The sequence below is a fragment of the Chaetodon trifascialis genome, chromosome 9 (genome assembly GCF_039877785.1).
Source record: "Chaetodon trifascialis isolate fChaTrf1 chromosome 9, fChaTrf1.hap1, whole genome shotgun sequence".
In the NCBI taxonomy this organism is placed as follows: domain Eukaryota; kingdom Metazoa; phylum Chordata; class Actinopteri; order Chaetodontiformes; family Chaetodontidae; genus Chaetodon; species Chaetodon trifascialis.
The window spans coordinates 16,994,482-17,015,572 of NC_092064.1; the positions used below are offsets into that span (position 1 = coordinate 16,994,482).

The 21,091-nt window shown below is 43.1% G+C and overlaps 2 protein-coding genes across 2 annotated transcripts; one reads left to right on the forward strand and one right to left on the reverse strand.

Moving 5' to 3' along the window:
* Positions 1 to 83: 83 nt before the first annotated feature.
* prpf8 (pre-mRNA processing factor 8) lies at positions 84 to 16,349 on the reverse strand. Its single transcript, XM_070969892.1, has 43 exons — positions 16,176 to 16,349; positions 15,385 to 15,505; positions 15,098 to 15,266; positions 14,758 to 14,922; positions 14,369 to 14,587; positions 14,053 to 14,265; positions 13,736 to 13,861; positions 13,475 to 13,580; positions 12,893 to 13,083; positions 12,630 to 12,749; positions 12,323 to 12,512; positions 12,120 to 12,239; positions 11,602 to 11,736; positions 11,343 to 11,472; positions 11,012 to 11,208; positions 10,462 to 10,668; positions 9,780 to 9,943; positions 9,536 to 9,662; positions 9,162 to 9,354; positions 8,830 to 9,017; positions 8,379 to 8,617; positions 8,022 to 8,168; positions 7,684 to 7,894; positions 7,404 to 7,520; positions 7,053 to 7,300; positions 6,784 to 6,963; positions 6,528 to 6,663; positions 6,186 to 6,355; positions 5,936 to 6,065; positions 5,681 to 5,827; positions 5,383 to 5,543; positions 5,071 to 5,262; positions 4,375 to 4,612; positions 4,052 to 4,180; positions 3,547 to 3,660; positions 3,242 to 3,415; positions 2,872 to 3,065; positions 2,504 to 2,743; positions 2,261 to 2,402; positions 1,954 to 2,094; positions 1,705 to 1,844; positions 1,289 to 1,491; positions 84 to 771 (listed from the first exon to the last, which is right to left on the reverse strand). The coding sequence occupies exons 2-43, from the start codon at positions 15,491 to 15,493 to the stop codon at positions 617 to 619; spliced, it is 7,017 nt and encodes a 2,338-aa protein (XP_070825993.1). The 5' UTR covers positions 15,494 to 15,505; positions 16,176 to 16,349; the 3' UTR covers positions 84 to 616.
* An 844-nt stretch (positions 16,350 to 17,193) lies between these two features.
* Positions 17,194 to 20,547, forward strand: LOC139336944 (arsenite methyltransferase-like). Its single transcript, XM_070971267.1, has 10 exons — positions 17,194 to 17,328; positions 17,656 to 17,789; positions 18,156 to 18,306; positions 18,386 to 18,522; positions 18,697 to 18,766; positions 18,856 to 18,937; positions 19,055 to 19,186; positions 19,268 to 19,410; positions 19,604 to 19,729; positions 20,063 to 20,547. The coding sequence occupies exons 1-10, from the start codon at positions 17,293 to 17,295 to the stop codon at positions 20,150 to 20,152; spliced, it is 1,101 nt and encodes a 366-aa protein (XP_070827368.1). The 5' UTR covers positions 17,194 to 17,292; the 3' UTR covers positions 20,153 to 20,547.
* Positions 20,548 to 21,091: the final 544 nt, after the last annotated feature.

Genomic DNA, 21,091 nt, shown 5'->3' on the forward strand with positions numbered 1-21,091 from the left:
TGACCTCTGGCTGCTCCAAATAGGGAAGCAAGTCTAAATAAAGTTCCCTTGTTCAGTCAAAATGAGTATGAATGCTAAATGCTTGTCTTGTAGTGAACAGATCTCATACAGGTTTATTAAAATATCAGAATTACAGCAGAGTATACTATGACATGACAAACATTTATCAAAAAAAGGTGATCTTTATTTAAACCCGAGCTACAATGTCACAGTAGGTGCAGTACAACATAAGCAACAGAGCATCACTGGCATGAAAATACATCTTTCAATTTCATTTCTCCAAGGGCTAAGGGGAAGCAAATCTTTATGCCATCTGAAACAATATTAATTGTCAAATATTACACTGAAGTATTGTGTACTGTAAACTACACACAAATGCACATATGCTTAGGTGTTGAAGATGAAGCCTTACTATAGTAAAGGAGGAGACAAAAAAAAACATTTGTAGAAAATATCAAAAACATTAACATACTCCTAAAACTTCCTGAATGCTTTACATAAAAATTTCCAATCATCAGTTTCATGTGTTCAATAGAAATATTACAAGGGCTGTTCTGTACTGGTTCCACATGATTCCTGCAGAGCTATCTAGAAAATGTGTGCAGAACATCTGCTCTCAGGCATACATGTCCTCGCGGTCTGCGTTATAGATCTCACCCTCCTGCAGTGAGGCAAAGTTTAAGAAGTGCGAGGGCCGGTGGACTTCATGATAGAACTCCTTGGGATTGGCCAGCTGCAGGTCGTACTTCATGTTGGGGTCATGGCGCACACCTGTAGCAAGACAAGTGAACAAAATGTTTATTTGAGCTCACCTCCTCTGCCACTCCTGTATGTAGTCTAGACTTTGGTGTTACTGGTTTGGGCACTATGAGCGCCATCTAGTTCCATTATATTTGTGAGAAGGCAGACTCCGTCTCAACAGCCAATAGAACTACAGAGCTCTGCAACTTACACCAAAACAATGTACATGGATAAACAGCAGTACAGGTATGAAGCAAATAGTGTATTTTTGATTTTAGTGACAACTGTCCCTTTAAGATGCCAGTCTCACCTTAATTAGCCACTGTTTATAATATTTAAATAACAAGGATACTGTGAATAGAGCTCTGAATCAGAGCTGGACAGTAAAATCAATCAAATTGACAGAAACAGAGCGGAGATATCAATATATGGCACTGGTTTTTGTCTCAAAGGAAAACAAGCAGCAGTATTGAGGATATAAAGCCCATCTGTATATGAAAATAAAAGTTACTTTAGATTAAAAAAAAGTTAAATAATAGTTACTAACCCATGAAATTGTAGTTCCAGGACACTTGTCCAGGCACCATGAAGAAGCCCAGGAAGCGGTCAGAAAGCAGCATCTGCACTCTTTCATAGTGGGATGGCAGATAGCCTTTTGGGTTGTTGCCCTTGTCTGTGTTCTGGCGACCCCACTCATAGCCACTGGGTGTCAGCTTGTAGGCTGTGAGTGTGCATGAGCCCGGGGTGAAGCTGAAAACCGGAGGAAAAATTCATTTCAGTACCACTCAACTGACAACCATAACTTTACTATACAGTCATTACTGTAATCCATCAGAGATTTTAAACGTACCACAAAAGTAAAACCAAGAGTGTGTTGCAAAAAAGGCTTTCCAGAATCAATTTTCTCTTACGGTTATCAGTGCTTTGATGGACGGGCAGCAGTTGTCTTGTTATGAAACCTACCTGCAAGTGATGATGATGGTCTTTTCTCCATCCCAAGAGGGGTTGTCAGCCATGATCTTGGCATGGGTGGTGACGTCCTGTGGGGACAGCTGGGGCGACTCATTAGGCTGCGTATGGATCCAGCCGAGGGGCTCCATTTCCTTTAAGGAAAATAAAGAAAACTGTTACGATGTAGCCAGTACAAACGGGCATCCATCAGAAAATGGTAGGAATGAGCTGCAACACTCTCAATCTGCACGTGTGTCTTACTTTGAGGTATTCATGACCAGGCAGCTGGTTGGGCAGATGGACAGTCTGGTGTGTTCCCCACTGCGGCACCATGACGATGCAACGGATCTCCTTCACCTGGGGGTTGTCTGGTGGACTGGTGCCATACAGGTAGCCTGCAATCTGGAGTAACACAGTGCACCATCACTATCTACAGACAGTCAGTTTCTCTACTTCTCACAGAAGTGATGAGGGACCCTCAAGCAGAGATGTCAAGGTTTGCATTAACATATTACGTCAAAGGAGACGGTTTGTCTCTAAACTGCAGTACTATGAATACCCTACACACCTGTGCTCGCAGATCTGAGATGCAGATGAACTTCTTCAGGACGTTCTTAGGCAAGATGTAGGTGTAGCCCGTCTCCTTGATGTCATCAGATGACACATAAATGTGGTTGGTTCGGAGATGGAGGTTGGCAGCAGATATGGCCCTGAAAGGTGAAGAACAAGGAACATTAAAACCAACTGACATGGAAACAAGATTCCGACTCCATCTTTAACTCATTATTGACTCAAAACAGTGTCTGCATACCTGACTCTCCACTCGGTCTTAGAGGAGAAGGTCTGGGTCTCATAGTTTGAGGTGGTGGAGGTGATGATCTCATCACCGTGCTTATTCACAGTTCGGGTCTGTGTGGCCGTGAGCTGCGACTGCTCTTTAGTCTGCTTCTCAATCTCGGCAATTTGCTGGCGCTGCTGTGACGGAGCGGAGATCTCCATACCCAGGATGATGTCACGGATCTCAGACTGGGTCAGCGAGGCCACGTTCACACTTGATGAAGACAAGGAAAGCATTGACTACTAAATGCAGGTCTGGCTTTATTTTGTTCTATTATGTAACAGAGAGCAACATATCCTATTTAATTCAGGTCAATATTCAGCCCATAAACTGACACTTACTTGTTCTTTTTGCCATAATCTGCCAGAATGAGATCTTTGAGTTGCACTTCCACCTTGATCCACTCCTCGTCAGTGAGTGTGGGCCAGATGTGATGGGGCTCAGTGATGGTCGTCTTGTCAGGTTTCAGGATCACCTTGGCTCTGTCGTTGTTGACATGGAGCGCTCTGAGGATCAGGATGAGTCGGGAGAAGGCCTAGAGATGGAGCACACCACCAAACGCAAACTATTTACACAGAGGAATAAGCTGATGTCATCAAAAATAAATGCACCCCAATGAGCTTTACCAAGAAATCGGATCAGGTACACAATACAGGGAGATGAATTAAACGCTTTGAATTTAAGGCTCTTGTGAGACAGGATGAAACTCACTGTGTAGGACGAGATGGTCTTGAGCCAGTCGTCATAGAGGTTGAACAGCACCATCTGAGGCTCTGTAGCCTTCAGAATCAGGTCTCCAAACTTCTCCACCTTCAGACAGGCCTGGAAGGGCAGCTGCAACTCAGAACCTTTGATCACGATGTTGGGGAAGTCGAGCAAGTGGACCTACACAGAGAAAACACTGGCATGAGACTGGGAAAGCAATGGGTGTATGCATCCAACTTTCAGAATCACACTGAGATGATTCATCATGGCTTATAATTATTACATTAATTAATAGCACAAATGAATTTCACCTCCAGAGGATCCAGCATGCCCTTCCTGGTGACAATGATCTGTTTTGGCTGCTCCTCCACAGGGAGGGAGCGAATCAGGGCAGCCACTTCTTCAGCTGTCTTCCATTTGGCCAGCTGCAGAGATACAGGAAGAATTAAGTCAGAGATTTGAGAGGGAATGAACATCAGTGTTTGTGACAAGTATCACTTCAAAGTGTTAGGAGGGTGTTTGAGTCTGTCTGTGTCACTTGTAGATGAGGACTACAGAATTAAGAACTGTAAAAAAAAAAACTAGCTGCATTGCTTCTTTAATACAAAGACAGCAGCAAAAAGAAAGTGGAACAAAAGATAGACAAAATATGATATCCCAATAATAGCAGAAAATGTTTTTCCTAAACATATTTACAATTCAAAAACAGCCATGGAAACCAACCATGGAGTCTGTACCACAAAATAAAATAAAATTACAATACAAAAAGCAGAGCTGGTGATTATAAAGGTGAGAGGTGGTAGAGCAGGGCCAAACCTGTCCCAGACGTTTCTGTCCAGCCCACACAGATGTGTGAATGATCTTGAGGAAGAGCTGGCCAGTCCTGGGGTTGAAGATGAAAATAGCTCCATTGATGGGCTTCGTGGTCAAGTTACCCTCAAAGGTCTGTTGAAATAGATGAAGAATACATGTGACTAAATTCAAAAGGACCATTTTTTTATATTCCTTTAAAAAAGTAACATAGTCAGTCACTTTATTGACAACATTAAGAATCAGTATTTCCAAAATGAACTGCATTGTAAAGCACGACGACTCTTCATTGAATTACTAGTGAGGATTAAAAACAGGTCAGCCCTCACCTTGTGGATGGTGACTCGGTACACATTGGTGTCATCTACAAACCAGATGATCTGGTTGGAGAAGAGTTCACCATAGTTCTGTGAGGACAGGTAGGGCTCAGTGGGCTCGGACGAGTACAGCTGCAGACCTTTGCGGATGCGCTCCCTGAGCACGTACAGGGCAGGGTTGGCCTTCATGATCTTGGCCATGGCCTGCTGGATCAGAGGCTTGCTGCCAGGGAACCAGTTACCATAGCCACTGTGGAGGAGATAAAATGACAGAGTTAAATACTGGCTGGAGATTTTTTTTCATTGGTATTCTCACATTAATAGCCAGAGAAAATCAATTCAAGGGAGATCAGAGTACCAGACACCATTTGCATGTCTGCTGATGTGACCTGCTACTGCAGAGTTACATTCATGTAGAACAAGTTAGGACACTAGTGTGAAGGCTTCAAAGGCTACTGCAGAGCACACTTGTTGACATGAACAAGTGGATGTCAAAATCCAGGCAATGCTGTCAAGCATAGAGTCTTTCTGGATTGCCCTTTCTGGCCTGCTGTAGAAACATGGTGGTGCAAAATGGCAGCCTCAGTGGATGAGGACCCACTTCTTCTGTAGATATAAATGGCTCATTCTAAGGCAATGAAAACATAACTATGAACCCCAAATCCTACACAATGGACCTTTAAAGAAGAAAGATATAAAAATCCTAACCTGTGGAGGTTGTAAGCCAGGTCAATGGCAATGAGCACCCCAGTGGGGGAGGGGTATATACTCATGTTGTCGGTGGTGTAGTCCAGGAATTTGGCCCTGGCGTAGCGCTCGATGTCATGCGAGTCATAGTCACCCCAACGCAACTGAATGTCGATCCAGTACTTCTGTGTGGTGGTGCTGTCCATCACGTCCCTGTAGGAGGAGGTGAACATTTTAATTCTTAGCAGACTCAATAACAGGATCTTTCAAACACTTTCTAGTCTTCAGGGCAGCTAGTGTACATATTTGTAAATAAAGCTTCCAAAGCCATACTTGGAGTCAGCAAGCAGAGATGGTCGAGAGACGTTCCACTTGTATGACGCAAAGAGGAGGATGTCTGCGCAGGATGAGTTCATCTTGTACGACTTCCTGGGGTGGATGGTCTCCTTCTGCACAGTCTCAATCTCGAGAGCATCCAGCTCCTGATCAAACACCTGAAAACAAAAACAAGTCTCATTATCACTGCAAGAAGACCAAATCTTTAATAAAGCAGGTAAAAAGCCACTCTACGCACCAGCTGCCGAGAAAAAAGCTAGTCCATAACAAGGCAAATAAAGGAAATGAAACCTACCTGACAGAGATCCATCACAATGCTCTCGTGAATCTTCTGCCACAAGTGAGCCCTGAAGATCTGAATGAGGGAGATCTTCAGTGTGGGGATCTTGCCGTGCATAAAGATTCCTGTCAGGTCCAGCTGCACCTGGAAACCCACATACACCTAAAGACAGAGGAGAAAAATGTAAGATGCCAAGTTTTTGAAACATTTAGACAGTTACAGAAATATAATCTGGGAGGAGAAAGATTTCCAAATGTTGGTTGTACTGACGTTGGCTCTGTTGATGGTGGGAGACCACCACAGTGTGAAGCGACGGTTGGGGATTTGGTTCAGACCAGACCTCTGGGCATTGGTCAGCTTCTTCCATTTCATGGACTCCTCAAAGCCACTGGCCTTTTCCCTAAAGTCCAAAAATTGAGACAACTTAAGTGGAAAATGGAAACCAAACATAGAAAGTACACCAAGTGCAAAAGTATTTTGGTTGGTTGTACAAGCATTCTCAGAGACAAAGTGCTCTCACCAGAACAGACCCTCCCAGGTGGGAAAATAAGTGCCTTTGAAGAGTGTGTGCTCCAGGATGCCTTCCACACCACCCAGAGCCTGGATCATGTCTGTGCGGTAGTTGTTCAAGTTCCACAGTTTGCCGTCGTGCCTCTGGTGGGTCCACCAGAACGGGTTCTGCTTCAGCACCTGCATTCAATCAAGACAGGGGTGTCAATGGATATATGCATGTTGGTGGCAAATGCAGAATGTTTAACATTATAATATTCCAATATCCAAATTGAAAGCATTTTTATATGTTAACGTTAGAATTCATCTCAAAACAGCATTACACGTGGGGCTGAACAAGTCTTCATCCTACCTGGTACTGTTTGAAATCTGTCCTGACTCTCCAGCCCTTGTCATAGGCCAGTGTGTGTCTGTCCTTCTGGAAAAGCGTGTTTATACGGGGGATTCCTCTGTCCCATGAGTCCTCCAAGTCTTCCAGGGTCAGACGCCTGAAGCACAGAAGACACACGGTTTGCTTTATCTAGGCTATACTCACATTTGTTAACTGACCTATGAATCCTAGTTCTCTGCTGCCGTCCCAAATAAATGTCATCTGATTAAGCCAGTACCTGTTCTGGGCAATGGCCTCCTGTCTTTTGAGGGCGTACTCAGCCCAAACTCTCTGGGAGTCGATGAACTCGCTCTCCCATGGCTGAATGTAACGATACAGGTTAGGAATAAGCTGGTCTTCTTCATGGCTCATTCCAGACCTGAAGTGGGTGATACCCACATCTGTCTGCTTGGACCACCTGTTGGAGACAAACAAGAATGAAATCCCTGTTTGCTAAAGAAATTTCTAAGAATTTAGTGACAATAAGCAGCCTGCATGTTTACTTACCGCAGATCTGACTGTGGAATAAGCACATGGCCCATCGACAGCATGCCAAGGCCACCCAACTCTTTGGGAGTGTAGAAGACTACAGGAGGGAAGCGGCTAGGCATTTTGGAGTTGAGGCCGATCTTGATACGTGTTTGGATCTTGTTCTCACACTTGACCAGCAGGTCCAGGAGCTCCTGTGTGTTGACCACAGCTTCACGGAAGTACGTCATCAGACCAATCAGAGCCGTGTTCCATTTGTTCACAATCTGGAGGAAAGGATGGGACACGGTGAAATACAAGGTAATTATCCCCACCATGACTTTTCATATTTTTTTACACTACATGCTACAGCTGCAGGGTTTTGCTGACCTTGGTGAATGTGGTGGATCCAGAGGCCATCAGGATCTGACGTACTCTGTTGTGGAAGCGCTGCATCGATTCATCATCAACACGCAAGAAACACTGCGCTGTTCTCTCTTTGGTTACCTACACATGAGAATACAAAAGAGGAACATAAGACAGTAGCAATGTAATTATAAAAATGCAAGTATGAGTACTATTATCAAATACTAGTTGTATGAACACAGCAGTCACTGTCACAGGGAAGTCTTACAATAACAATTGCTTATTTTGGGCTTCAGTTCCTCACCTCATTCTGCAGGTTCCACACACCGTCCTTGTGAGTGAACTCCTCATAGCTGGTGCGGCACTTTGGCAAGATGCGGCACTCAAAGCCACACATGTTGAAGAGCAGGTTGGGGTTGTCTTTGCTGTAGACTGATACAAAGCTGTTCTCCCACTGAACAGTGGTCACTGATCTGGGCAGGCGGTTCTTGATGTCCCAGAACACGGCACGTCCACTGGGAAGATTAAGATTTGAGAAGTTCTGGCTAATTGTCTCCAAAGCTGGTAAAATAACTAATATTTAACATAGACTAAGATCTAATAACACAATACACTTCTTTCTAATCTTGAGCTGGGACTCACAGGTTGACATCATGCTTCATCAGTCTCATGCGAGCATCGCGGGGCCAGCACTTCTTGTTGTTATAACCGACAATGTTCTCATTGTTGGGGTCAGGGTGCTCAGTCAGATACCTCTGAATCAGATCTCTGGCCTCATCAGCAGAGAACCTGGTGGACCCACAAAAAAGCCACAACTTACAATTTCAGTTTATCAGCAAAAACTCAGAGGTTTGGAAACAAGATTTAATCATTTTTAAAAAGTAAGGCAGTTTATACAGTCCATGCCGTCCATCAGGCTTGTGTTTCCAAGGAGAAATATCTCCAAAAGCCGTATGTTAGCAACATCTATCATTTATCATTTCGGTGATTCAATCCCACCTGAAGAAGATGTGGATGCGGTCGATGTAGCGGCAGTACAGTCGGATTGGATGGGCGCTCTCCGTGGCTGTGTCTTGGAAACTGAGGAAGTCATTTGGCATCTGAGGTGGGCCGGCCATCTCGCTGGCACGGTGCAGGCCAAGCACCAGCAGGTCCATCACCAGGCCGTAGTACTGGACAATGAATGAGGCGAACTGGAGCCCCCTGATGATACCGTAGGAGTTAGTGTGGTTCATATCCTGGATGGACGAGAGACAAAGAGGAAGACATTTTGATGAAATAAGAGTAAAAACTTAGATGGGCAGCAAGTTCTTAAACATTAACACAGTGATACATAAAATCAAGTATGTCTTAACACTGAGTCAGAAATGAATTACAAGGGAGTTCTAAGGAATTATCTACAAAGATTATCAAGCAACAAGTCACATGTAAAATGTACGAGTGTGTTAACCTTGTAGTTAATGACCACGTTGTTCTTGGCTGTCATGTAATCAGCGATGTTGTGGTCAACAATAAGACGTAGCAGCCTGTTGAGCAGAGTCAGATCAATCTTCTCATACATCTTCTCATAACGGGACTCCAGCATCACGTTGCACTCTCCCTCCGCAGTCTCCCACACGTCCTGTAAGTTGTTGATGCCTGAGGAGAATTTAACAAACCTTTCAGATGTTTGACTTTTTCCTGCTAACATATCAGATGTGATGCACGTCAAACTCTCATACAGTAACCCTCGATTATATATTCTTTTCCATCACCACAGTATAAACCTGAGCAGAGCCTGACCTTGGCACCACTTGTAGACCAGCAGTGGTGGTGGCTCAGTGTCGGCAGGTTTGATCCAGGGTGGGAAGAGGCGTCTCTTGTCCGCCTCGTACCACAGGTACTGGTCCAGGTAGGCATCAGTGATCTTCTCCAGGGGCTCCACATCATACACTGGCACCAGATGACTGTACAAGTCCATGAACTCGATGCCCACCTGCAAAAGAAGTAGTAGTTCTGTGACTGACAGGAATCAAACAGGCATGGTACGAAACATGTTTACAACAACATTAAAGAAATTCAAAGCGATGACAGCTAGCTTATAGGAAAGATTTCCTGCAGTGGTTTGGAAAAATTCAAATAATTTTTTTTGGGTATCTTCTTATCTTGGTCCTGACCTCTTTGAAGGCTCTCTGTGTGAGCAGGTGACGTTTGATCCTGGACAAGGCCTCGTGAGGATTGTCGTACGCCTGCTCTATCAGGCCCAGCTCCTCCCTCTGACTCTGGTTCAGACGAGACTTCACACTAAGAGGCACAGAGACACAAATGATTGACATAGGAAATAAAATATTTCGGCATTTGTGCTGCCTGGTGTAAATAAACACTTGCAGATAAAAAGGTGGTCATGTTGATGCTCTTTACCTGTAGGCTTCCTTGAGCCTCTCCAAGGCCAAGATGAGCAGCTTGGTGTCATGTTTGTACGACAGTGGAGGGAAAGGGATGGGCGAGAACCGCCGACTCTCCAGCCAGTGAACAGTGGTGGTGTAAATGGCTACAGCCTCTTCAGCTGTGATGTAGGGGCCGTCCTATAAGCAGAACATATACACTTGGATGTAGAGATGAAATGGCACTCATTTCCTGATGTTCATGTATTCAGTTTACAGAAAACGCAAATGTGGGCAACAATGGCAACAGCCTAATGTAAGAAATATGTAAATAAGACTGTAAATTATCAGAAGCAGTATCTGAATGGTGGGGGGCCGACTGCAGCTGCAGCCAGTGATGAAAAAGAGTCACCATTCATTTTAATATTCCTCCAGTTCTTACGCACAAGCAAGCAGACCAATGCAAGTGCGCCTTTGTAAGAGGACTTCATTCAAACTTCACATGGACTTTGTGTAGATGCGTCACATTTCACTTTTCCCATCTGCTAAATGTAGAAGACTGATAATCAGCCACACTGATTAGTAAATATCGACCTTGAAGATCACTGACCAAAGAGTGCTAGTAGTATAACTAATCAATGCAAGTTTGCAAGAGAAAAAAGGCCATTTATTCAATGGAAAGGGTCTTCTCAATATTTCAAGCTTTTCTTCTGTGTTACCTTCAGGTAGTTGTGCTGCCTCTCCTGCTCAGCCTTCAGGTACAGACGGGTCAATCTCCCCAGGTTCTTCTTGCACACTGTCTTGTCCACAGTGGCTCCACGGCGGATTCGCTCACGGTTGTAGTGAGCAGTGTTGGTCCACCAGTCAGCTTTAGCTTTCACGTAGCGCAGGATCATGTTCTCGATGGGAGTGGGCAGGCCTGGCACCTGCAATGATGATGAAAAAATGAGAATCAATATTTTGTTAATTCACACAAATGCCACAAATGCTTTGAACTTCTGTTGCAACAAACTATAATGCAGTTTTTCTTTTTTCTCATTGTGGACTTGCTGTATTATAAAAGGAAATGTTTCCCATATGGGTCTAAAATTAAGTCAAGTATTGTACAAGGACAACTAATCCATACAATATACCAAATTGTCTGGGTAAGCTGTTCCCAGTGACTACATTATCTGAATCAACAAGTGGAAGGTGAAGAAAAACAGACCAGAAAAGTAACTTGAAGTGCTGAACTCTTAATGGCTCTCAGACATTGCACTTGATACTGACCTTCCAGGGGATGTTGGCCTTCCAGCACCTCCAGGACTCACTGAGGTGCTGCAGGATGGTCCTGGCCTTGTTCTGTTTGATGCCCTCAGGCATCATGTCCAAGATGTCATGCATCACGGCAGCACGCAACTCCAGGTCAAAGTGAGACTCCACACGCTGTTTGGTCACTGTCTTGGCGACTCCCTTGGAGTGACGTCCTGTTGGGGCAATGGAAAACAGCTTTTGCATAAGCTGTATGTACCCTACCGACGCAAACCTCAGTGCCTCACATCATTTTATTGCTGAAATAATAGTGGCCACCACAAAAACATAGAAAGATGTATATGCGTACCTTCAAACTGCCTGGCCAGCAGATTCCCCAGCCACCTCTCCAACAGAGGAGTGATCCCCCTCATGAAGAACAGCCACACTCTCCAGCCAGGAGCCCAGAAGCCACAACCTGGACCCTTACCCACGGGACCCTGGTTTAAAAAACAAAACAAAACTGAAAATCTGACTGAAATCTAACTTTTACATGCCAAGCTGACCACAAATCTGAATATCTTCAATACACAAACAGTTTTCAGATCAAAAACACTGCGTTTACTTACAGTGTTGAACCGGTAGTAGATGAGATGCTTCAGATCTTTGCACATCCGGATCTGTCTCATCAACTTGTACTTGTAGCGGTACATGCCTGTCAGTTGACCCACATGAGCGAAGATGTACTGCAGACCATCAGCCAACTACAATTGAACACAGGTGAAATTCTATTACTCAAGTGTAAAAACACTGTGAAGTTATCTTGAAAACCATTTCTAACTAATGTTAAAACATCACCACTGAAACCAAACAAAAAACTGATCACACTTTCTGCAGAACAGCAAAAGGACAGCTTAACAGAAGTGAAACCTTCTTCAAAACCATTTAATGTCCTAAAGGCCTATGTTCATGCCATTGCCCTGGGAAAGTAAAATCTCATTCTACACGATGATGGAATAGACCTGTCACTGTGGCTTTAATTACCCAGTTGGTAAAGTTAATGAATTCCACATGCAGAAGGAAAATTAACGCAGGTACAGCTCAGACACAGGTGGGCTGTGCTGTGCAAAAGTGTTGCTGTACTAACCTGGAAGGCATCAACGTTTCCCAGTCTGTACTGCACATGGCTGTCCACCACCAGCTTGCTGAGACGCAGCACCTCTCTGCACAAGTGGAAGGCATTACCAAATCTGGACTTCTTTCGTTCCTGGGGGACAGAAGACATGTTCATTTAGACACAACATCATGTTAAAAGGAGTTAAAGAGGTAGATCTGCCCTGGATATTGTACCTTTGTGGTCAGTGTCTTGACAGGCTTCAAGTTGAAGTTGTAGTCCAGATGCAGGTAGTTGAGGTTCTTACGGTGGATCAGCAAGTTGAGCATGTTGTAGCCCTGTCGGCAAACCTGCAGACCCACTTCCACCCAGTCCAGCTTGGTAGACTGAAAGAACTTGGTGGCCTTGAAGGAGCGGAACAGATACCTGAAAGACAACATAAGAAAAATCTTTGCTTAAAAAATTATTAACAAGCAAAAAGATAACTTCAATTTGAAAGACAGGGTAACAGAAAATCAAAACAAGGCATCGAACAATGCTCACCTCTTCTTCTGGGCCTTGGGTGGTCTGTGTTTGAGAGCATTGAGCACATAGTACTTGAGCAGTTTCTGGTATGACACACGCACTTTCACCGGCTGTCCTGCAGGGCAGTGCTCACGGTACCTGTAGAACAATTTTACAGCTACCATTTAGAATTTCTCAAAAATGATCATTTCACATCTGAATGAGACAAACGAAACCATTTGTTTTCAATCTGCAAATTAGGACACATTCAGTCTGTCCCAACATGTTGGTAGTTTACTCACCAGTTCTTGATAAGGGGAATATCAATGGCACGCCTTGTGCGCCCAGATCTGAGATTGAAGGGTCTCGGTGCCCACAGCAGAGCAATGCCGTTGGCTGTGTTGTCTGTGTAGAGAGGAGTCTCCTTGAGGAAGGGCTCCACATACTCAGGAAGCTCAAACTCCTCATCGTCATCAGGCAGAGGCTCCTGACTCTGAGTGGGTGCAGGAAATTACAAAAAGAACTTTAAGTTAAACAGTGATCTTCCTTTTGAACAGAATAACTAAATTTAAAGAGAAAAGATCTTCATGTTCATTCTTGTAGGAGTTTTACTCCAATCAATCTGAACTCTTAACTTTAAATAAGCAGAAGCAATATCTGAATGGTGATGGGCCAACTGCAACTGCAGCCAGAAATAAACAAGACTCACCATTCATTTCAATATTCCTCCAGTTCTTACGCACAGGCAAGCAGACCAATGCAAGTGCGCCTTTGTAAGAGGACTTCATTCAAAACTTCACACGTGATTTGTCGTGAGTGAATCACGTTTAACTTTTCTACCCAACATAGAAGACGGATAATCAGCAGCGATGAGCCACACTTACTTTGACAGAATGTCTGTGTGAAATGGGGTTGATCAGTGGGTCAAAGTAGAACGCCGGGAGATCTGGATCCTCTGTCTTGATAAACACCACATTGGGTGTGTGATACCTGCAGGCATAAAGTCATGAATATCTACACATTTCATTGCTTATAGCCAATGTGAAAGACACTAGTTACATCTAAATTCTTTTTCTAATATCAATTCAAAATATTTTTCATTGAAATACAATTTTAAAGAAATAAGTCCTTCATTTATTTCTTACCAGGTGAGGTGGACGTGGTGTGGCAAGTTGTTGTACAGGTAGGGGAAGGCGATTTTGTACTCTGTCCTGATAGGCTGTCGGATGATGATCTTGTTGATGTCATTGAACTCATTCCAGTCTTCATCCCTGTGGGAGAAACATGGGAAGAATCAGCTGTGGCACTACTTATCAAGCATATATTCTTGAGGTTTTGTTTGGGGTAAAACAGGATTACTATTCAAACAATTACAAGAGATATGTCCTTAAAGCAAAGTCCACTAAAATGAATAGTGTAAAGTCTGAAGGTCTATCATCTATTAAAAACAAGAGGTCCTTACTGGAGGTTGATGTCCCTGACCAGAGGCTCAAACTTTGGTCCCCCTGGGATGGCCATGTTCAAGGCCTTAGAGGTGAAGAAGGCCTTGAGGTCAAACAGATAAAAGTAATTGAAATCCACAAGGTCTGTCAGCAGCTGATTGGCCAGACGGTAGAGTGTGGACATCATGGGCAGCGTGAACTGCCAGCGACGGTAGGTGGTGCCATTCACAAACCTGAAAGGGGGAATAAATTAATTAGCATTTTATTTTGCAAAGTACGCATCAGCTGAACAATTTAAGATGTCTGTTTTATAAAAGGTGGTTTACAAAGGCTTACTTGGCAGTGTCTTTGAGGGGCTGGTGCTCATAGAACCACTCCACACATGAAGAGTCCTCCTCAGGGTCCAGCTCCATCTGGATGGCCTCCAGTGGTTCCACGTCAAGGATGTTGTCAGCGTAGTCCAGCGGTGGCTCCTCATCGTCAAATGGTGGAAAGCGCATCCTCTTGAAGTGCCGACGATCACGCTTCTCACGACGCATCATGATCCACATGGTGCTGGGAGAAGGATAAGGTATACCAATAATTGTATTTATTTAAGAAATACAAAGTACGATGCACTTCATGTGGTGATTTCTCCATTGTGTAACTGACATGCACCACAAACATGATAACATAATAGTACAGCATGGAGTGCTTTAAACACTAAAGACCACAGTCTTTCTTACCCCCACTGCGCAATGTAGACTGGCTCTATGACCCAGGGAATTTCATTCACAAAGGAAATAGCTCCAGTGATGTGGTAGAGGACAGGCACATCTCGAATCTGTTCCCAGGGCATAGGCATGTTTTCCAGCAGCTTTAGCACTGCATGGGGCATGTACTTGAGCGCACTGTTCAATAAAAAGAAAGATACAGGATGAGCTATTTGTGGTGATGAATCTTCTTAACCAGTGAGCAAGTCAAAATGTTAAAACAACAAGAAACTCTGCACAATGATAATCAAATTTAAGCTTACATGTACATTAAATTCTACATAGTTATTTATTACGTATGTTTCATTTTTACCCGAGGTACACTCTCTTGTCATGCCGAAACTTTCTATTGGTCATGTCTCCATGGTCCCTGATGATCTTGCGAACATGCTCTGGTGGCATGTCTTCCTTCTGAGCATCCACAAAGCCAAACTTTCTCTTTTCTGAGTAGCGCTTTGCCTGCAACTGCTGCCATTTTCTTGCTGTAGAGTTGGAGGACATTTAACACATAATGACAAAATTAAAAATGTCCATTAGAGGTATAGCATTGAAGTTTTAATGACAACGTGAATGTGTCGGACTGAGTAAAATCCAACATACCCTTCTCTTGTAACTTTTCCTCAGACATAAAGTCTGGGACTGGCGCAGGAGGGGGTACACCTGGTGGCATCCCTGCAGGGACCCCTCTGTAGGGGAAGGTAGCTGCCATGGCGTCTCACCACTGAAAACAAAAACACCAAACAAAAGACTTCCAATTAACACAAACACCAACTAGGTTGTACATGTTTCGGTTTTGCGTCGGTATGCTATCACCGCGTTGGGGAAATGGGTTGTAAGTATAACAATATTATTAACAAAAAAAATGTCATTACACATGAATCCCAAACGAATGAGCAACTCTCCGTAACACGAGCAGGCAAAGTTCAGTAAAGACCAAGAAGCCGAAAGAATGTTGTTGACTTGCCTACATTACCCATGTCTTCGTATTTTACACAATTTTACCATTGCACATTAACTTGTTGGCAATTTGATGCTATCGTCACCATACCAATTGCTAGCCGACTATGCGAGCGGTTAGCTAGCTAGATAGCTAGCTAGTTAGCTTAACAACATGGCTTCCAGTGCGGCAAAAAACGTTACGCGCAAATTAAGTTACAGCGGATCTGACTCATTTCCCGATCTGGAATTCTACTTGAATACAATATGAAATATAAATTATTTACATTAAGTTACACACCGAGAGTGCAAAACATTAAGTCGATGTTGCTACTTTGATTGATAACCAGGCCAAACGTGGATGAAGCTAGTCAATTGCTAAAACTAGCATGGCTGCTAAAGACGTAATGTTAAGTAACATGAACAAAACCGAAAATGCTTGAAACACCACGCACCTTGCCACCTTTGCTCCCAGGCTAGTTTCCAAACGTTGAAGAGGGCCTTGTTCCACACACAGTGAGCTAACACGACATTTCTCTTTCAATGCTGTATTGTCCTTGTTCCAACTCACAGTTGTGTTGATTAGTCTTCAGAAAATTGCATCGCGCACGATGAACGACGGTAGCCACACGATGAGCGCAGTTCAGTGGAAATCTCAGACAGCAGTTACGCTGGATTCAAGTATTTTTATTACTAAACAACGAGGACTGTACGTCGAAAAGTACGCAAACGTGGGGCAGGCGCAATTTCGCAAACACCCGGATGTAAACGTTTCCGGCGCATTACTCCCCCTACAGTGTTGGGGTGTAGCATACAGGGTCCAGTCGATAACACAAGAGAAGTGTATTATAGGTTACACACAAGCCCTTTCCTTCTTTAGACAAGTGGATATACTTATTACTAAACTTATTATTAATGCTGTCTCCTGATAAAATGCTGCGATGTTAATTTCTTGTGTAATTCACTTTTTGGGTACTACATATAGAACTTTCTATATTTCTACCACAGTATAATAATTGGTTTTCCCCTATACAAGTCTGTCATGATAGGATTTTTGAAACGCTATCACGACAGACATCAGTGCTTTTTTGACGTGCAGAAGTTAAAGCCCACATATTATATACAGATGCGTTCCCCTCCAATATAAGTGTATAACCGTTTCCTTTCCCCCAGCCTCCTCATTGAGATGAAACATGAAATTCAAAAAGGTTTTCAATTCTAACTACTACTACTAACATCACTTACTGCCCGTAGAAAGTCTGCTTAAATCCTAAGTAATGACACATTTTACGTTTGAGCTTTTTGCCAACTAAATAGTTTAAAAGTCTTGCTAATGCATTTGCCCCTTGCTTCCAAAATTACGTTTATTATATAGATTTTGTCATTCTTATTCTTACTTTTATTATTTGTATTACCACTTTTATTCTGAAAAAAAAAACGGAAGTGCGCTGGTCTTGATAGCGGGGCAGTTCCGACAAACTTTTGCTGTCATCAAAACGAGGCGTTTGCTTTTCACAAACACTTTTACACTTACAGTCACGTTTGTGTGTTCGTGTGACGCTCTTCGACGTTATGGCGACTGGTGACGACGTGCGAGAAAACGTGAAGGTATTTGGGTTTGTTTCTTCTCAGTTTGATTTCCGTACGGAGTTTATGCACAAAGTTTTCTTCTTCTGAAGTTATGGCATTACATAATAGCTACTCAGTCGTGTTTGATTATGAAGCTTGATCTTGAAGTTGAAAACGTTTCAATCAAAGCAAAGTCAGAGCTGCGGAATCTTAATATTGAAAATATGTAATAGTGGTGAGGATGTGATTTTTGTATTTGGATTTTGCAGCTGACCGTGGAATTAGACTTATGACAGCCTGTAAATCAGTGCAGTTAAGACAGCTGTTGACCATATGTTTCCCATCTCATCTTTATCATGCGTGCAGAAGTACTATGGCAGCCTCCTGGAGACCTCCAGTGATGTGCAAACAAGTGCCCCCTCCTGCAGTGTGCCCCGCAGCCCATTGCCCAAAAGTGTCAAAGATGCACTAAGCCAGGTTCACCCGGAGGTGACCAAAAAGTACGGTTGCAGTCACTTCTCACCTCTGCTTTTGCATCAGACACATCTTCAGCAATGACGGCACTTGACTCGATTCCTCAGTGATTACTCAACATGTGCGCTGCAGCAGTCATTGTCCACATGAAGCAGACAAGTTTGGCAAAAATCCACTCATGATCACAGCACAGTTTCACAGACAAATGGCTTTTGAGCCTGTCTGTAAACACATCAGAAAGTATACACTTATTTTTAAAAAAGCCTGTATTGTTCAGGGTCTTTCTCAGTCTGTCATCCTTTACAGCGCAGAGCTATAACACCCGTGTGCATCCTGTTATTGCACAGTGAGACTGTGGTTATGCACTGTTTTCATGAAGTGTTTTTCTCCAGATTCTTTGGCTGTGGCCTTCCCTTTCCAGCGAAGCTAGAGGGCTGCAGAGTCCTGGACCTCGGCAGTGGCTATGGCAGAGACTCTTTCGCCTACAGTAAACTGGTTGGACCAAGCGGACACGTGACAGGGATCGATATGACAGAGGAGCTGGTGATTACACCTGCTTGTGCAGACAGCATTTGTCGCTCGGTGTCTGTGCTTTCTACTGATTTAACTTGCATTTCTTCAGGTCATAGCGTCTCGTCAGTACATTGAGTATCATCGGAACAAGTTTGGCTATAAGGAGCCCAACGTCACCTTTGTCCTGGGGTACATGGAGAAGCTCAACGAGGCTGGCATACAAGATGACTCAATGGATGTTGTGCTGTAGGTTTAAAGCATGGCTATGATTGATTGATATGATGACCAACTTGCATTTCACTGTACAACCCTGTGTTGTAGAGTGATGTGCATTATCCTGGCACCTTGTCCCTGTTTATGCTCAATCACTACATGACAGATTTGATTAGTTGACAAAACTGTTTTCCCTCTAACATCCAGATCCAACTGTGTCGTCTGTTTATGTGCCGATAAAAAAGCTGTGCTGCAGCAAGCTTACAACGCCCTGAAGGTTAGTCAGAGGAATTCTGCCAACTGCATTAAAAAGACAGATGTACAGTAACTGGATTGTATGGCTTTCACCATGCCCATTTTACACAGGAGGGCGGTGAACTCTACTTCAGTGACATGTATGCCAGCAAGGTCATTCCTGACCACATGAAGAAAGATCCACTCCTGTGGGGTAAAATCACTTTGCATTATCAGTGAAAAACTCCATGTAAAAGGGAAGAATACAGAATCACTGCATCACTGACATACAATGTCCTTTTGGTTGTGACCTCTTTGTTTTTGGGCTCAGGTGAAGGAATGGGTGGCTCTCTGTTTTGGAAGGATCTGATTTCGCTGGCCCACAGCGTCGGCTTCAGCACGCCGCACCTTGTTTCTTCAAGCAGCATTGTGGTCTACAACAATGAACTCAAGGCAAAAGCAGGTACCAAAAGACCACGCTGACTTTTGATGACATGTGAGGATAATCTTCATCCTGCAGCTGAGCCTGCTCTTCACTTTGCAGGTGACATCAACTACTCCTCAAGCACTTACCGCATGTTTAAGCTGCCCAAAAGTCAGGTCATGACTCAGGCAACAGTTATCTATAAAGGAACTGTGACAGATTTCCCAGATCAGCTGGACTTTGATTCCAACCACTGTTTCAAGGTATGGTAAAAGTCACACCAGGACAATGCTGAAGTGCTTTTCAAAGTTTGCTTTTGATAAGCAGTGGTTCCCATAAGCAGAAAACAAGTCTGCATGTGTCATACTTTTTTAATTTCTGCATATTCACGTCTAAAAAAAAGAAAAGATCTGTTATTGGAAAGATTAGATGAGTGTTTTCTTTGGTGCTGTGCAGAAAGATGTGGCAGTGGAGGTAAATGGAACGATGGCAACGATACTCCAGAGCTCCCGTTTCTCTCCGGACTTCAAAATCGAGATATTGGATAAACCTGATAAGTCCAGCTCAGAATCAACACCCCAGGTAGCTGATAGCCAGGGTTTGCTGTGGCTAAAATGCTTTAATTTTGAAAGGTTAACTACGTACTGCATTCAGAAAGAAACTAAAGGTTACCCACACTTTGCATGCAAGAATCAAATGAAATACGGGTTTCCCATCTTTAAAAAAAAAAATCTATTACTTTCATTTTTAATGTGCAACTCCAAATATTTAAGAATTTGACAAAACTATGGTATTTTGGGTAAAAACACAGAACAATTCTTTGTAGCAGCTGCACAGTGAAAGCTTTGATAGTAAGCAAAGATTTCTTTCAGTCTCGTGTGTGAATGACTGTGGATTCTCTTCATTTTCCCTCAGTACTGCCACCTCGACCCATTTCTGCTGGCTGAGAAACTGGGATACACAGTGGCTCAAAGCTCCAAAACGAAGAAAGAAGGATTCTCCTGAACCCTGAGGCAACTGAAGACTGAATACAACTACGGAAATGAAACCACGTTAACTTTTTAGATTTTGATGAGTTGATTGTTTTTGAGTCCGTGACAGTACATGAGACAAATCATTTGATGTGCTAATCAGCGTCCATCACTCATGACGTAATTAAGCGGAAATGTGTTGAATAATTTGTGGATAATACTGTGAATTAAACTTGTTTGGCAGCTAATGCTGTCACTCTAACATGCTAATAAATGAGTGTCCATCTACTAAAATGATATATTTTGTAGTAAAAAAAAAAAAAAAAGTTCATTTACAAAGTCACCTTGATCTACTCGAGTAAACAAAGAAAGAATGTACAAGAAAAAGATTCTGTGTAAAAATTACAATAAAAGCATTTTCCAAATGTTTTCCTTCTGTTTTCTGCTGTCACTGTGCAACACGAGAGAAGAATGTTTAGGTGTTGGTTAATAAATGCATTACAAAATAAATGAATAAGTTCACGCAGGCAGTAACAGTAAAGACGACTGAGAGTGGACGCCCTGCTGGCAGGCAGTGGGTGCTTTATATAATGTTAAATAAACAAAAGAAAAAGCCACTTTGACAGAAGAGGACAAACAGCAGATTCAAGATGGCAATGGACAACAAAAATGGAGTTGAAAATCCAAAGAAATAACAAATGCCCTGTGATATGTTTGATAAGAAAGGTTTAACTATACCTGAACACGATTTCATTTATAATGGTTATATAACCATTATAAAAGCAATGGTCAACACCGAGAACAACTGAAGCAGCAAAGGTTATCTACATATGAACAATAATGCACCGGAGTCAATGAATCGAACAGCCTCCACACTGCACCCACAGGCTGACAACAGTAAACATGATGTGATACAGATAATCAGCGGTGTTGAAGCTGCCTAAAAGCTTTGCTTCAGACCTGAGCATTAGTC